General features: G+C 36.2%; 1 protein-coding gene and 1 long non-coding RNA gene across 2 annotated transcripts; one reads left to right on the forward strand and one right to left on the reverse strand.

The window, feature by feature from the left end:
* Positions 1–3,937: 3,937 nt before the first annotated feature.
* Positions 3,938–6,321, reverse strand: LOC311294440. Its single transcript, XR_014628055.1, has 3 exons — positions 6,050–6,321; positions 5,848–5,907; positions 3,938–5,425 (listed from the first exon to the last, which is right to left on the reverse strand). It is a non-coding gene; the product is annotated as an uncharacterized lncRNA (long non-coding RNA).
* A 1,685-nt stretch (positions 6,322–8,006) lies between these two features.
* pmpca (peptidase, mitochondrial processing subunit alpha) lies at positions 8,007–17,287 on the forward strand. Its single transcript, XM_084414036.1, has 13 exons — positions 8,007–8,122; positions 8,839–9,041; positions 9,136–9,215; positions 9,312–9,394; positions 9,500–9,594; positions 12,872–12,972; positions 13,063–13,326; positions 13,899–13,991; positions 14,084–14,202; positions 14,282–14,372; positions 14,448–14,510; positions 14,598–14,742; positions 16,128–17,287. Exons 1-13 carry the CDS (start codon positions 8,049–8,051, stop codon positions 16,295–16,297), a joined length of 1,581 nt encoding a protein of 526 aa, XP_084270162.1. The 5' UTR covers positions 8,007–8,048; the 3' UTR covers positions 16,298–17,287.
* Positions 17,288–17,311: the final 24 nt, after the last annotated feature.

Consider the following 17,311-nt stretch of genomic DNA (forward strand, 5'->3'; position numbering starts at 1 on the left):
TGCACTGAAAAGCGAACTCTGCAGCATGCTACTTCCTTACGCCACGAAAGTTTGAATCGTTTAGAAAATAAATTGAGAAAATAGGACTTAGAAAATAAAAAAGTTTAGAAAATGTAGAAAATAAAAAAAAGCAAATAAACTTAACTAAACATACACTGTAAAAAAAAATCCTTTAAATTTACGGTAAAAAAACGGTAGCTGTGGTTGACAAAAATTACGGTATAGCAACATTATGGTATTAACATTTTAGCTTTTACAGATTTAACTTAAATTTACAGTAAATAATCTGTATTTCATTAACAGAAATAATGTTAATTTACTAACCTATTGAAGTAATATATCTGGTTTGTGCCTTTGTAATACACTGACAACCACCAAAAACAGGCAGTGATGAGAAAGTCACATGATGAATCAAAGATCATCACAAGCAGCTTTTCCACATGCTGTGCTGAGAAGGTAAATACTTGAAGGTGCACAGTGTCATTCGCACAAATACTAAACACCATCATGGTAACACACATGACATTAAAAAAAAGCAATAAACATTAATTTAACAACATTAAACTCCAATGTACATAACTGATTAGAATAGACTAAGAAGAAACAGTTATTTCAATGAAAATACAATGTGAAGTGGCATGCATGGAATTCTTCGAATGTCAATTTACGTTTTTTCACTGTAAATTATACAATGACTAGTTCATCAAATGTATCATCAAAGGTCAGCAGCAAAGACATTGGTTAATAAAGTGAGGTTAAATACATAAAATATATTTGTGTTATTTCACATTAATTATTGCAGGTTTGCATAATATTTTGAGTTTGCATTTCACTGTTTGTTGTTCATTTTGAGGAACATTGAATCTGTTTTTGTGCCAGTGAGATGAGTAAATGCCTGCTCACATTTAGTCTAGAACAGGGCTATAGCCAACCCTGCTCCTGGGGGGTGGTATTCCAGAAAGCAAGGTTAACTTACCTTCACAAATAGCCTGAACTCTCAGTTGATTAACCTAAACCATGCTTACTCGGGGCATGTTGGTTCCAAAAACGCATCTGTGACACCAATGACTAGTTCATCAAATGTACGATTAGATCTATTACATTTCTTCATCGTACGGAAACTTTCTGTTAACCAATTAACAGGGTTTTTTTCTTTCACCGTTAAAATCACAAACATTTTTACAGTGTAATATAAAAATAAAATAAACATTAGCTTGTTAAAATCATGCTGTATAATATAATATAATATAATATAATATGATATAATATAATATAATATAATATATATTCATATACAGTTGTAATCAAAATTATTCGACCCCCATTGCAAATCAGGTTTATTGGCAAAATTTACAGACTTTCAGCTGTATGCAAAGAACAAATCAAACAAAAGTAATTGAAATAGCTCAACACAACAAATGTTTCAAGTGGTTTCCCCAAATTCAACTAAAAATGCAACTTTTAATGACTTCTGCAGTCTCAGAATTATGCATCCCCTTCATGGCAAGCATCTTTAGAACTTAGTAGAACACCCTTTTGCTGTTATGACCTGCTGCAATGAGATGTATAACCAGACACCATGGTGGAATTTGAGGTATGCTTGGTATCATTGTCCTTTTGGAAGGTCCAAGCTTCAGCTTCCTCATTGGCGGCATAACCTAGGATTTCTCCTATAGGATTTCCTGATACTTCAGTGAATCCATCTTGCCTTCCACACGCTGCAGTTTTCCAGTGCCAGAGGATGCAAAGCAGCCACAGAGCATCACCGAGCTCCACCATGCTTAACTGTAGACAGAGTGTTCTTTTCAGCATATGCTTCATTCTTCCTCCTCCAGACATACCGTTGATGCATAGGGCCGAAAAGTTCCAGTTTTGTTTCGCCCCACAGAGGGTTTTTCTGAACCTGCCTTCTCAGAAATCTGGTTGCAGCCGTTTATAACTTTTCTGCCCTGTCCAGGTAGTGTAACCACTGTTCCTTTAACTTTGAACTTGTGAACTTTGCTTCCAGCTGTGTCTCTAGGAATATTTATCTTTTTATATCCTGGTCCTTGTTTGTGAAGTGCGACGATATCTTCTCTTAACTTTTTGGACAATACTTTTGCCATATTTCTAACATGCAGTCAAACGTGGCACTCAACAAACCTAGCCAGTGATATTTCACGTGTTCTAGCTCAAGCACACCTGGTGCAACTAATGAAGCCCTTGATTAGTTGCATCAGGTGTGCTTGAGATAACACCTGTTTTGCAGATTTGTGCTGTTGTGAGGGATTGCTCAAGGGGTTGAATAATTTTGAGACTGCAGAAGTCATTAAATCTAGATCTAGAACTACAAAAACCATCATGTTTACACAGTGCGCACAACAGCTCTGCACCTTACTCCCGATTACTATCAAATCGTGGACAGGAAAGGAGTCAGTCAACAAAATAACTTGCTTGTTACTTATTTGAAAAGGTTACTGGAAGGTAATGGATTAAATCACTTAATCCATTAACTCAATCTATTGTATCTGACTTTGCACTGACTGTTTGACACTAGTTATGAATCCATTTATTTTCCAGGTAGACAGCAAATGGTGAGTAAATCTCTTTCACCAAGGATCTTGTACATTTTTCAAAGAACACAATGTTTCAACATTTTAACAGTTTTCATTGATATTGAAACTAAACAAAAAAGCATCCTTTTCATAGCTGTAAACAGTTCTTATAGTTGTATATACTGTCAAAATAATGTCTTTGCATGTCAATATTTGTACATCCACATGAAAAATGATTACATTTACAGAACCAAGTGGAGGCTTCATATATATTGAGTCATTGAAAACTAGTCTATTGATGCTTGTACACTGCATTGTACAAAATTTAAAAGAAATTTCAAAAATGGAACTATATAGGCCTATATAATTATTTCAACTGTCGAACCCTATTTAGGGATATGTTGGAATTCTGTCATTTTATGTTGAGTATAGACAGACGTCTGTGTTGTATATTGGTGCATACTGTATGTTTGCTTTTTGCATATATGTTTAAGAATTGTACAGCGCATTGGTCAACTAAATGTTGTTTTTAATTGTGCTTAATAAATAAATTGCCTTGCCTTTACTAATTGCAAAAATACTGTACTTACCCATGCAGAGCAGAAGTGTTCCTCAGTGCCTCAGTGCAGCATCTCTGTCAGTGAATGCTTGCCAATGTGTGTCTTCTGGTTCATCAATGCAACAGGCTTGATCTAATGATGGAGCAGCAGACACACATACACACAGATGGGCTGTGTCACGTAACCTGGAGAGCAGAGCACCACCCCTCCACAGCCAGGAACAATACGAGAGGACTAAGCACCACTCTGCATGTGTTCAGACACTGTGCAAAATGAATGAGGCCACAAATATAAAACTAAAACATGCAGTTTGAGAAAAATGAGAACAATTGTGTTTCAATTCCCTCATAATGGTTATTCATAAAAGGTGTCCACAAGTCTAATAGCGTTTGTTGTACACATTGGCATAAATCATTTCACACCTGTATGTGTGTTTGGTTGCATGTGGCATGATTAATTATATTGTACCATAGGCTATATTTAAAGCCATCAAATATATATTGCTTTAAATACCAATAACTTAAAAATAGTGATTTGTTACATACACATATATGTTTTATATTTGTGTAAAATTATATACTGTATATATATATATATTGGGGGGGGGGGGGGGGGGGGGGGGGTATATATTTCTGATATGCTTCAAAGTTGGCTTATTCAAACATACTTTTACACTTCATATTAGAGCTGGTTAAAAAATCACAGAAAGCAGAAAAAAACAAAATTTTAGGGCTTAAGTACTAAATGTTAACAATGAGTTTCAGTATAAACCATAATATTTACTTTTAATTTACATTGATTAACATTTACATGTTCAACTGCAATGAATTAATCTGTTAATCTGATCTTAAGTTTTAATGTAAACAGTCAGATAGCAGAAACAAACATATTGATTTTACAATATGGCATTTTAGAAATATACATAGAAAGTTATCAACTACCATGGGTTTCAGTCTTTGCAAATGTAAATCAACTTCATTTCTTTTATCAATTCGGCACAATCAGATGTAAATTAAAGTACAAATAGCCTGATTTCTAATCTATGCAAGAGGGTGATTTTAATTAACTGAACAAAGGCCAATTCTGTTGGCTACTGTGATATTTGCAGTGTGGAACATCAAACACACAAAGTCTGCTCTAAATCATTTCATGTTGCTACAGTAATTATCAGCGAGAAGCTATCTCTTCATGTGCAGAACAGAAACAGAATCAACAGAGAAAACATTTTCGGCAGGACCACAAGCTGTGGTTTCATTCTTTATTTACATTTTCAATCAGAAGGACTTGTCATGGATGATCTTTAATCCACATATAATTGGCCTATGTCTGACAAATCACCTAATAAAGATGACAAGACAGCAAATTCATCACATAATCAAGTGTTATATTTAGTCATTGTTCACAGTGTAACGCTGTGGGCTGTGTCTGGATTCCTGACACACTCAGCTCAATACAGGCCTGGTTTCACAGACAGGGCTTTGATTAAACCAGGTTTAGGCTTTAGTTCAATTAGGGCATTTAAGTAGCTTTTATTAAAAAAAAGCATTACTGGTGTGCATCTTGAGACAAAACAATGGCACTGACATATTTTAATATATGTCAAGTTGTGCAGAATGTGCAAAACTTGCAAAATGTGTACGTTTCTTTCAGTTAAAAACAGCTCAAACATGCATTTTAGTCTGGGACTGGTCTGTGAAACCGGGGATAAAGTGTTTGTGTGTGCAGGTCTCTCACATGAATCTCATTTATTCACCCCTGTCATACAGTACATGATTTTATAACCAAGCCTCATGAGTATTAATAATCAAGTAAGCTATTGATTCTTTCTCAAAGTTCTGTGACCTAAATCGGCCTAAAGTTAACATTAGGTAATGCATTAGTTGGTAAATGGTAAATGGACTGCATTTATATAGCGCTTTCATAGACCTATGGCCACCAAAGCGCTTTACATAGCCTCACATTCACCCATTCATTCATACACCGACGGCGTATAACATTAATAAAACAAATTTGTTCTTGCTCACAGTGCATTAATTATTGATAACAAATACAACTTTTTTCAGATGTATTAAAGTGTTGTTTTATTCGTGTTACTTATGTAGTAATGTTAACAAATTAAATCTTTCTATTAACATTAATATTTACAAATTTTAATTAGCTTTCCTGATGGATTTGAATATTATACCCATATCTACATGAGAATAATCCAAATCCAAATGAGACCTGACAGAACCAGAAGATTTTCCTGTGGGAAATATAAATTAGCACTGGCATGAAGATGAGGCAAGCAGAAAGCTTGTTCTAACATGAGATGAGTCTCTGCGCTGAGACCTGAAAAACATAATTCAATATCTCAGATTGTATCATTTAAGGGCCAGTATGCTTTGATACAACATTTACAGACTATAACATAGCACGGACTCAAGTGTTGGGCAGTAATGCGTTTTACTAATGGTAATATAAAAAAAAAAAAAGTAATATAACTAGTGTAACGAATTACTGTTGCCAAGTAATAAGTAAAGTACTAATATTACTTTTGAAATGAGTAATAAAAAAAAAAAATTGGAGTGGAGCCAAACACTGCTAAGTTACTTGTTTGTAAGCCCATATTCATGTTAACAATGCACATTATAACTATACTGCACTGATTCACTACACATATGTCAGTTGACAGCAGCAAATACAGTTCATCACACATGGCAACATAATGTGAGAAAGCTTTTCAGATTAATAGTGGCGAAGGTGCATCTTACCATTCTTAATCCATTCATTCCATGCATGTATCTGGTCACTATCATGATCCACAGTAGATGCTGTGTGGACATAAACTCTTTTAATAAAGCGCAGAAAAAAGTCTTTAAACAAAATAGAAAATTGCATACAAACACCTACTCATGCTTTCATATTTATTATCAAAGGTTAATCATGACATGAACATTTAGACATTGTTCTCACCATGCGAGTGATCCAGAAGCAGTTTCCTCAGTTCTCTCAGTGTCTGCGTGAGGTTTTTCAGTCTGTAATGCAGGTTTGCATTCTCCTCTCTCAGAGTGTGAATTGTATCTTGAAGCTCATATGAAAAGTTAATTCGTGGTATAAAAGACATGGTCAACAAAATAAGACCCAGATGTACTGAAAACATCCTTCATTAAATGTAGAAGTTGTTGCACACTTCTTTCAGTCAACTGATTCTTGTGTGGCCCGCACATGCATGACAAAAAGCACTTAGAGCTGATGCGTGCATTTAGAAATCAATCCAATTCTCATGCACCATTTATTTTGGTCTCAATACAAGTAAGGACACACTGTTCTATATACAAATATCTTTTTAGGTTAACTAGTGTGAAAGAAAAATGTGAAAGCCTTTCAATGTAATGTGGTTTACTTAATGTCAGGCATGAATCTAATATTGGTTTATATTCTTTAGTAGCTTTTTTTGAACAATATCCCTTACATAGGAAGACTGGGCCTAATTTTTTAATCCAAGGAATATATATTTTTTTTAATTCTACAGGGTTTTTTTGTGTGTGTGTGTGTGTGTGTGTGTGTTAATATACCTCACAACCAAAAAAAAAAAAAAAAAAACTTTTATTGCTCAGGAGAAATCATACAGCTTATTTAGCGCACATGCTTTTGGGGGCATGTTGACATAATTTGACCTTGCCATTCATCTGTTTAAGGCTATTTAACCCCTTAATTATCACCGTCCCGGTAGCTGGACGCTTGGCGCTCTTTTTATTTGTCGCCTTTTTTCATACCACATATTTTAGTAATCATCATTAATTAGGGAGCTATCATTTGAAAGCTTATACGTACTCAAAATTCATCCTGTGAAAACCATTTTGAAATTGGATGTTGCATTATGTAAACTGCACTCCAAATTACAGTGTCAGGTTTCATATTACAAAATGTATTTTAACTACTTTATAATCAAAACCTTGTCTAATCTTGACACAACACATGTCATCGGAAAGGTCTGAGCCTCAAGGTTCCATATTTTGTGAGAATTGATATTTGGACAGAAATGTATTAATTTATTACAGGAGAATGCATAAAAAAATACAATGGAATGTGGGTGACACCTGGTGGATATTTTTGATACAGTGCCTTAACAAAATCTCATAGTAACTTTAATTTTTGTTAAAATTGTTAAACACAACTTGATTGGCTTTGATTTTATAGTATTTTTTTAAGTAAAAATGAGTTTGTAAAATATGTATTTTATATAAAAATAAATATTTAGTACAGTACATTTGATTTAGAGTAAATTTAAACTTCCATAGCTCCAAAAAGAGCTACTATATTCCAAAGCATTCTTCAATTACAACCATAAGTTTGGATAGTACATTTTCATGTCTTCTCAAAAAGGGGGTTGACAGTTAAAAGGTCAATGGCTTTTCAGCAAAACATAAACAGTACATATTATGAAACGCACAATGATTCATAAGAAAGCAAATCATTAAATGTATCTGTTTGGTAATTCATAATTATAATTAATTACAACAAGTAGAACAACCCTAGGAAAACATTTGTGTAGACTTATGAAATATCTTTAGTATAAATCTTTAGCATAGTAGGCTATATCTTTAGTGAAAACTAGCCCCAGTCTTTCTTACATGTTAAGTAGGCCTAGTACAGTAAGTAAGTAGACATCATAATATATAGGCTGCTGTGCAAATACTAGGTTTTTATGTTTTCCATCACAGTAAATGTAAATATACTTAAATATACATGTTTTCTAAATATGTCCTGAATTTATATATGTGAGCAGCCTTTTATTTATTTATTTATTTATTTATTTATTTATTTATTTATTTATTTATTTATTTATTTATTTCGTGGGCAGCATTTAGATAACGTTTTTTAACTTCTTTTTTTTTTTTCTAGGCAACATTGCTACCAGCAACATTTCACAGAAAGAAGAGTAGGAAGTGTTTAATAATCATTTCCGGGTATGGTTCATGGTCAAATAGAATCCAACATGGCTGCTCACATGTCCAGATTGAGGGGCTGGAGCCGAGCGCAGAGGTTTGGTCTAATGTATTAGTTATTTACGCACTGTAATGAAGTGTGTCGTGTGTATAGAGCCGTAGCCACATGTTTGTTCTGAATTTATAAATTAATATATGTTAGGTATTCTGTCTACTTTATAAAATCGTTATAGCGGTATGTGCATGTGATAAACTTCGAAATCTCGCGTGCTTTCCCTCGCGCTTCGGTAATTAAAGTGAATTGACAGCAAATATTAGCCTACAAGCCAGTGTGGAGTTGTTGTTATTATTATTTTTGAACATGATTTAACTGTCTTAGTTGTCAAATGTTGAGATACCTGCAAAAGCAAAGTAGTTATTACTGTCAGTATTTTCAATTCAATTCTGTTCACATTTATTTCTATAGCGCTTTTCACAATACACATCATTTCAAAGCAGCTTTCCAGAAAGTTGTTCTGTTATCAGAGGTAACTAAGTTATGTATTTCAGAAATGTACATAATACAAAATCACAGATAGCTAGAAATATATTAATTTAAACAATGTAATAATTTAAATCAGAAACAATGAGCTCATTGAAGTAATGAATACTTGTTTGTTAACAAATGATTATGACATTTAGAAAAATGTAGCGTTGGTGCATGTTGATTCAGAGTTTGTGTCATCTGAAGTCTTCGCAGGAGTTGGTGCCATCTCTTCATAGGTGTTGGGCATCTGAAATATATGATTATTGCTAAGTGTCTGTGTGCTGCAGGTATGGCATCGCTGTATGTAGACCGTACAGCAGTGGCAGTGCGTATCCAAACGTGTCCCTGTCCACACCGCTGCCCGGGATTCCCAAACCTGTCTTTGCATCTGTGGACGGCCATGAGAAACACGAGACTAAAATCACCACCTTAGAAAACGGACTCAAAGTTGCATCGCAGAACAAATTTGGTCAATTCTGTACTGTTGGAAGTAAGTAAAATGTGTAGCAGATACTCTGATGTTGTTTGATTCTAATGAGCTGAACCAGATACCAAGTGTTTTTATTTCACCTGTTTGTTTTTAGTTTTAGTAAATTCAGGCTCGCGTCATGAAGCAAAATATCCCAGTGGAATTGCACACTTTTTGGAAAAGCTTTCCTTTTCTGTAAGTCTGTCAATGATTATGATTTGGACTACTAAATAGCTTTGACGCTGTTTTGATTTTTAGTGCACAAACCAACTCATTCTTCTTTACTGTAAGTCTACAGCCCAGTTTGGAAGTAAAGATGAAATTCTCCTAACACTTGAGAAACATGGAGGCATATGTGACTGCCAAACATCCAGGTCTTGCATTTCTTTTTTTATTTTAGTCCAAAGTGAATTGTTTTTCAATGCTGTTATGATTCTTTTCTGTTAACCTCATGCTTAATTTCTTTCTGTCATTTAAAGAGACACAACAATGTATGCGGTTTCAGCTGAAGTGAAGGGTCTAGAAACTGTGGTGAACCTCCTGTCAGATACAGTTCTACAGCCTCGTTTATTAGGTGAGCATCTGAAAAACAACTGATTATTTGAATCTTTGAAAGGGTTAAAGAGACTTTACCAGTCAAAAGTTTGGAATATATATATATATATATATATATATGTATATATATATATATATATATATGTGTGTATATATAATTTTTTTTAAATAATTTTTGTTTGAAAGATGTCTCTTATGATCAAAAATACAGTAAAAAAACAGTAAATCATAAAATATTATTACACATTGTCGGCGCCGATGGCCTCGTGGTTAGTGCGCCGACATGTAGCGCCGTTGCGCTTGGGTGGCCCGAGTTCGAGTCCCGGCTCGTGGACCTTTCCCGATCCCGTCCCCCGTCTCTCCCTCCTCGCTTCCTGTCAACTCTACACTGTCCTGTCACAATAAAAGGCAAAAATAACCCCAAGAAACAATATAAAACAATATATATATATTATTACACATTAAAGTGCCCCTATTATTGTTTTTCAGATAATACATTTTATGCATTGCGTAATATAGCTGTTTGTGAATGTAGAAGGTCTGCAAAGTTTTAAAGTGCACGATAAATATTGTCTCTCCCAAAAGTTCCCAATTCCATTTGTAGGCCTACATGCCTACAAATTTGCATAATGCGTGTTCAGAAAATTAACGACAATAATAATGAACTTCAGCTCCGGACAGTGTTGCCAGATTGGACTGGTTTCAAACATAATTTGTGTTGCGCTTTTACTTCAAACAGAACCAATATGTCTTTCTTGAAGATTTTTTTTTTTTTTTTTTCTTGAAGATTTCTTGAACATAATGCAATTCCTAGCACAGTCAAAACTGATTAATCGTGAATCCAAACCTCTTTTCAGCAGCTGCCAGGGACGAGTAGAGTGTAGTTTGGACGGTTTAAAAATTGCTCATGTCCTGATCAGGCCAGTGCGCACATGACGATGGACAGGAGTGGTCCCATATTCGATTTCAATTAAGTCATTCAACTGTGCTCTCAAGTCAAGTCAAGTCAAGTCAAGTATATTTGTATAGCGCTTTTCACAATACAGATTGTATCAAAGCAGCTTCACAGTATTAAATTAAAATAATACAACAAGGTTTGTTTCTAGTGGAATTTATTGATAAAATCAAATTAGATCCCCAGAATATCCCCAACTGAGCAAGCCAAAGGCAACAGTGGCAAGGAACCGAAAAACTCCATCAAGTGACCTAATAGTGTCCTAAAACTCCATCAGGTGACCCAATGGAGAAAAAAAAACCTTGGGAGAACCCAGGCTCAGTCGGGGGCCAGTTCTCCTCTGGCGTTTATTAACTAGAGGCCGGATTGTAATTTGAACTGTAAGATTAAAAATATTATATGAATGCCTGGCTGAAGAGATGCGACTTTAATCTAGTTTTAAACTGGGAGAGCGAGTCTGAGCAACGAACAGTATCAGGAAGACTATTCCAGAGTTTTGGAGCTAAATGTGAAAATGCTCTCCCTCCTTTGGTGGTTCTGGATATCCTAGGTATGACCAAAAGCCTTGAATTTAGTGATCTTAAAGAGCGCGATGGATTATAGGGCGATAGAAGATCCGTTAAATAGACTGGAGCTAAGCCGTTTAGGGCTTTATAAGTCAGTAGCAATACCTTGTAATTAATACGGAACTTTATAGGTAACCAATGCAGTGATGATAAAATCGGTGTTATATGATCATATTTTCTTGATCTAGTAAGAACTCTAGCGGCGGCATTTTGGACTAACTGTAGCTTGTTAATTGAGGATGCAGGACAACCGGCTAATAAAGCATTACAGTAATCTAGTCTCGAGGTCATGAATGCATGAACTAACTTTTCTGCATCAGAAACTGATAGCATATTACGTAGCTTAGCAATGTTTCTAAGGTGGAAAAAGGCTCAGAGTTATGTATTTATAAAGAGCCTTCGAGTCATTGCTCATCACTGCTGTAATCCACGTTTTAAGAGTTGTGCCTCTCCCCCGCTCTTTACTGTAGATACAACTTACTGTATATGTATGCTACTTTGGCATAGCAATCACTTGAATATGCAGCTGCTGAACTGACCCCAAACCAGCCCAAATTTTGTCCACCCGCCCAAACCAATTTTTACCTGCACAATCAAATTCAAAACCACCCAATCTGGCAATACTGTCCTGAGCTGAAGTTCAGTAATGGTAATAGACATTTCGTTTCCGACATGCGGTGTAAGCGGTAGAGCAATCACAACAGACTGCACCGTCTGACCAATCAGAGCAGAGTAGGCTCTTGGAAAGAAGGGGTTTAGAGAGACAGAATTTCTCGACTGAAAACGAGTCGTTTGATACATGTGCAATGTATATTATGAGAAAATTAAAGTGTTTTTTGTCCTTTGATGCATGTAAACCTATTGTAGGAGACCTCTGAAACAAAATTAGGAACCTTTAAAATTGCATAAAAGGGGGACTATTATTATTATAATGTTACAAAAAAATCAATTTTCTGAATAGTTTCTATAGTTTCTGAACAAATGAATCCTGAATCCTTAAAAAAAATGTATCACGGTTTCCACAAAAGTATGAAGCAGCACAACTGTTTTCAACATTAACTATTATTAAAAATTGAGCATCAATTATAATTGATAACTGCACCAAATCAGCATATTAGAATGATTTCTAAAGGATCAGTCGACAGTCGTGGCCTAATGGTGAGAGAGTCAGACTGGTGACCCGAAGGTTGCAGGTTTTATTCCTTAATCCTGGCAGGAAATGATTGAGGTGGCCTTGATTAAGGCACTTAACCCCCAATCACTCCCTGGGTGCCACAGCAAAAATGGCTGCCCACTGCGCCTTGTGTGTGTGTGTGTGTGTGTGTGTGTGTGTGTGTGTGTGTGTGTGTGTGTGTGTGTGTGTGTGTGTGTGTGTGTGTGTGTGTGTGTGTGTGTGTGTGTGTGTGTGTGTGTGTTTACTACTCACTACTCCTAATGTGTGTGGACTTATTTGGATGGGTTACATGCAGAGGTCAGATTCCAGGGTATGGGTTACACACACATGGGTTGGCCTTCACATATCAATTTCATTCATCATGTGACACTGAACACTTATTCAGCTTTGCCATCACAGGAATAAATTACATCTTAGAATATGTTAAAATAGAAAAGTTCTTTTAAATTGTCATCATATTTCAGAATATTATAGGTTTTTACTGTATTTTTTATAAAAAAAAAAATATAATGCTTTGGTGAGCATAAGGGACTTCTTTCAAACACATCTGAATTATTCCAAACTTTTGACTGGTAATGTAACTTTATGATATTTTCTTCAGATGAGGAGATTGAGATGACCAGAATGGCTGTTCGGTTTGAGTTGGAGGATCTGAACATGAGACCTGACCCGGAGCCTTTACTAACAGAAATGATTCATGCAGTATGAGCACTTCTACAAATATCAATACTTTGCTGTAGATCATTGAATTGAGTTTGTACGTCTTATTTTGATTGTCTCTTCAATGTTTAGGCAGCATACAGGGGCAACACCGTGGGCCTGCCTCGCTTCTGCCCTGCCAATAACGTTGAGAAGATCGACAAGAGGCTGCTTCATAAGTACCTGCAGAGCTATTACTGCCCGGAGCGCATGGTGCTGGCCGGGGTTGGGATTGAACATGAGCAGCTTGTTCAGTGTGCCAGGAAGTATCTCCTAAATGTTAAACCTGTTTGGGGCGTGAGCACACCTGCCAACGTCGACCTGTCAGTAGCACAATACACTGGCGGCATTGTTAAGGTGAGCACCTTTTTAAAGGCTGTGACACACCTAGCCGACGTCAAAGAACTAACAGTGAGGAAAAGCTGACTGTTTTGTCACCCCGCGTTGCTTGCATCTGTGCCTAAAAGCTGCACCTGAAGACACCAAAAGAACTAGCATGTGCTTTCTGCGCCTCTGTGCAAGGAAATAAGTGTATATGTCATTCAAATAGGGAAACTGAAACTAGGACTGCAGATATATAAACTGTAAACAAAGCAGTGCTTACCATTTTGAAAATCAGTCATGCCGATCACTTCTTCATTCCAGGCGGCTCGTTATGAAAATGTCTGCATATTGAATGCTCAGGTAAGATGACGTAAAATTAGAACAGACTCTGTGCAATGTGCTGTTTACTTTTATCCTCGTGCGCTGACACTTTCGCTAACCTGAACAGCCAATCAGAGCGATCTCTCTTACCGACGGCCCTAACATGCTGAAACCACAAAAACGAACCCATTGCCGACCGTCGGCATGGTGTGTCACGGCCCAAAGACCAGCAGAATTTGAAAGATTCCCGAATTACTTAAGCTAAGCTTTTTTTCTCATATCAGATGGAGAAGGACATGTCCGATGTGAGTTTGGGTCCGACGCCCATTCCTGAACTAACGCACATCATGATTGGGCTGGAGAGCTGCTCCTTTTTGGTTTGTTACACATTAAATCAAATCATTTCAATTTCACACTTGCTGAAATTGGTTGTGTGCTTATATAAGTCTTTCTTGTGACTGACTGATAGGAGGATGACTTCATCCCCTTTGCAGTCCTCAATATGATGATGGGAGGCGGAGGGTCCTTCTCTGCCGGAGGGCCAGGAAAAGGCATGTTCACCCGTCTCTACCTTAATGTGCTCAACAGGTGTGGCATCATCTCTCTATGCTCTGAATCTGCTGTTATATGGTGAGCTGTTTTTAGCAATCTGTTGTCGTTTGGACAGGCATCACTGGATGTACAATGCTACTTCATACCACCACAGCTATGAAGATAGTGGTCTTCTGTGTATCCATGCAAGTGCAGACCCTAGACAGGTACTGTAGTTTGGTTTACGTGATAAATATTACTACAATACACCGTATTTTTTTTTAAACTAATCATCTTTTTAGGTGCGAGAAATGGTGGAGATCATTACAAGGGAGTTTATTCAGATGACTGGGACAGCAGGAGAAGTAAGACCTTCTTTTGTTAATTGTTTCTCATTCTGAATTTGTTGCAATTTTTTGCATTGCATTGTTGCAAATCTCTCACTTGTGCAGATGGAGCTAGAAAGAGCCAAGACACAACTGAAATCCATGCTCATGATGAACCTGGAGTCTCGACCCGTCATCTTTGAAGACGTAGGTCGTCAAGTACTCGCGACGGGCAAGAGGAAGCTGCCGCATGAGCTGTGTGAGCTCATCAGTAAGTGTTGATGATACTACAGAGTAAAGCCTAGATCAACTCTTAATTTAGCTTGTAAATGTATGTTTAATACTTAAAATACCTTTCAAAACTTTGGGGTCAGTGAAATATATATATATATATATATTTTATTTATTTATTTATTTATTTATTTACAGCAAGGATGCAGTGAATTGATTAAAAGTAACAGTAAAGACATTTATAATGTTTAAAAAGATTTCCATTTCAAATGAATGAAAAGAACAGCATTTGTGAAAGAATCCTTAAAAAAAGTACCATGATTTCCACAAAGATATAACACAACTGTTTTCAACATTAGCCGCGTTTCCATTACCCTTCAAATTGCGCAAATTTAAATTGCGAATTGAAAATACTCTTAATGGAAACACGTAATTTTCGCAAAAACTCTCATTTATCGCAAACAAGTTTTTACGCTCGCATGAGGTGGTTTTTCAGGCAATTCGAAAAAGAAATATTTCGCAAAACTGCAATGGAAACAGTTTTTGCGCATTTACAGGTCACCTGACGTAGATGACGCGGTATGTTTGGACAGAATACGAGACAGTTCTTTATTAAATTCATAAAAGACAAAATAATTACAGGAATACTGGATTCTAAACCTCAAATAAATGCCACAATCAAAGACCTCGATGCAGAAATGAGTGAGAAACACCCAGAAACACCTCATATGTGCCGCTCTCAAGTATAAGGGTCTTTCCTTAGCCTATCATTAATGATTGGGTAACACACATACGTCTCCTTTGATTAATAATAATGGCCAGTGCAGTGGCTGGGATTGTGGGATATAGTACATAAACCTACCAATGTCCGTTGCCATGATTTTTGGAATGACTTTACTTATCGCGAGAGGAAAAAATGAAGTTTTAGTCGCATAACATCGGTTAATGGAAACGCCGTCATTTCGCAATAGTTTTTTGTCGACATTTAGAAAAAAAATATATATCGCAAAAGTTTTGCGCAAATCTGTAATGGAAACGCGCCTATTGATAATAATAAGAAATGTCTCTCGAACACCAAATCAGCATATTAGAATGATTTCTGAAGGATCATGTGACACTGGAGACTGGAGTAATGATGCTGAAAATTCAGCTTTGCCAACACAGGAATAAATTACATTTTAAATGGTTATTTAAATTATTATATTTCTCAATATTAATGTTTTGTAATATTTTTATCAAATAAATTCAGACTTGGTAATCACCAATGACTTCTTTCAAAAAAACGACTTTTGAAGGGTTGTGTGCCTTCTTGACTCAATAGATTACTTGGCTTGAATGTGTAATATAAGTATCAAACTATTCACTTGTTCTTTCCTGGAGACATCTCTGTGGAAACAAAATCAATTAACAATTTCTTTGTTTTAGGTAATGTTACGGCCAGTGACATCAAGAGAGTTACGGCGAAGATGCTGCGTAGTAAGCCTGCGGTAGCTGCGCTGGGAGATCTGACAGAGCTGCCCTCGTACGAGGACATTCAGGCCGCTCTCTCGAGTAAAGATGGACGTCTGCCTCGCATATACCGCCTGTTCCGATAGAGGACCGACGGCTGACAACATCTAGAGACAAATAGGAGCACTGACCCAACAAATATTATTCTAAACTGGAATTTAAGTGCAATGCTTAGGACTGTCTGTGGTTGCATTTCATCTATATAGTGATTAAAAGGTGACTTTAAAGAGATAGTTCAGCATTTACTGAACTAAAATTCTGTCATTTATTCACCTTCATGTCATTCCAAAACAGTAGACTTTCCTCTGTGGAACATAAAAGATGCTAAAGGTCTTAAGTTTGCTGTCCATACAATGTGTTTGGTTCCCAGCATTTTTCAAAATATCAAATTTTCTGTTACGCAGGTAACACAGGTTTTGAATGACATGAGAGTGAGTAAATGAGCATTTTTATTTTTTTGTGGAGAATCCCTTTACATTTTAAATGCTGATTTGATGGCTGTTCAATTCCACACACCCCACATTGATTTTTTTGCATGATTTTGTTTGAACCCACCATGTGTTTAAAGTGAATGTGCTCATTTTTCATATTTCTATCTTATTTGGTTCAATAAGTGGACTTTCCCATGCCATTTGTTCACATGTCTGCATTGCTGTCGATAGGCTGTGCTCTTTTGTGTAAAACTGGGCAAACCAGAAAGATATTCCTCACATTACGTAGCATTTTTTCACAAAGCTCTATAAAACTCTTATCTTTTAGTTAGTTAGATATTAAAATATTTAATCAGAATGACAGAGGCTGTGCACTTACCATAGCAGTGAAAACCGACCCATAGACGAATGGTCTAAGTGTATATAAGCTCTACTGCTCCTGCTCTTGCTAAATTACTGTTAATATGACCCTCCCAACCCAATCATTGTCATTATCCCTTTATGTTGGTTTGCCCTAAAATAACATATTTATTCCTTTGCACTTCTTCAGTTTACGGTTATATTTTTCCATTGCTGCTCATTGTGATGGCAATGGGTGAATCTGACATCCCTTGAAAAAAAAATTAAAGTTTGATCTTTTCTATTTTTTGGCTTTCAATATTTGTTTTT

Source organism: Rutilus rutilus (genome assembly GCF_951802725.1).
Source record: "Rutilus rutilus genome assembly, chromosome: 7".
Lineage (NCBI taxonomy): Eukaryota > Metazoa > Chordata > Actinopteri > Cypriniformes > Leuciscidae > Rutilus > Rutilus rutilus.

Bases quoted from the DNA above. Each gene is read 5' to 3' on its own strand.
- pmpca (XM_084414036.1), top strand. From the start codon at position 8,049: ATGGTTCATGGTCAAATAGAATCCAACATGGCTGCTCACATGTCCAGA. The intron at 8,123-8,838 runs GTTTGGTCTAAT...TGTGTGCTGCAG, and splicing joins GGCTGGAGCCGAGCGCAGAG to GTATGGCATCGCTGTATGTA. The intron at 14,373-14,447 runs GTACTGTAGTTT...TCATCTTTTTAG, and splicing joins CAAGTGCAGACCCTAGACAG to GTGCGAGAAATGGTGGAGAT.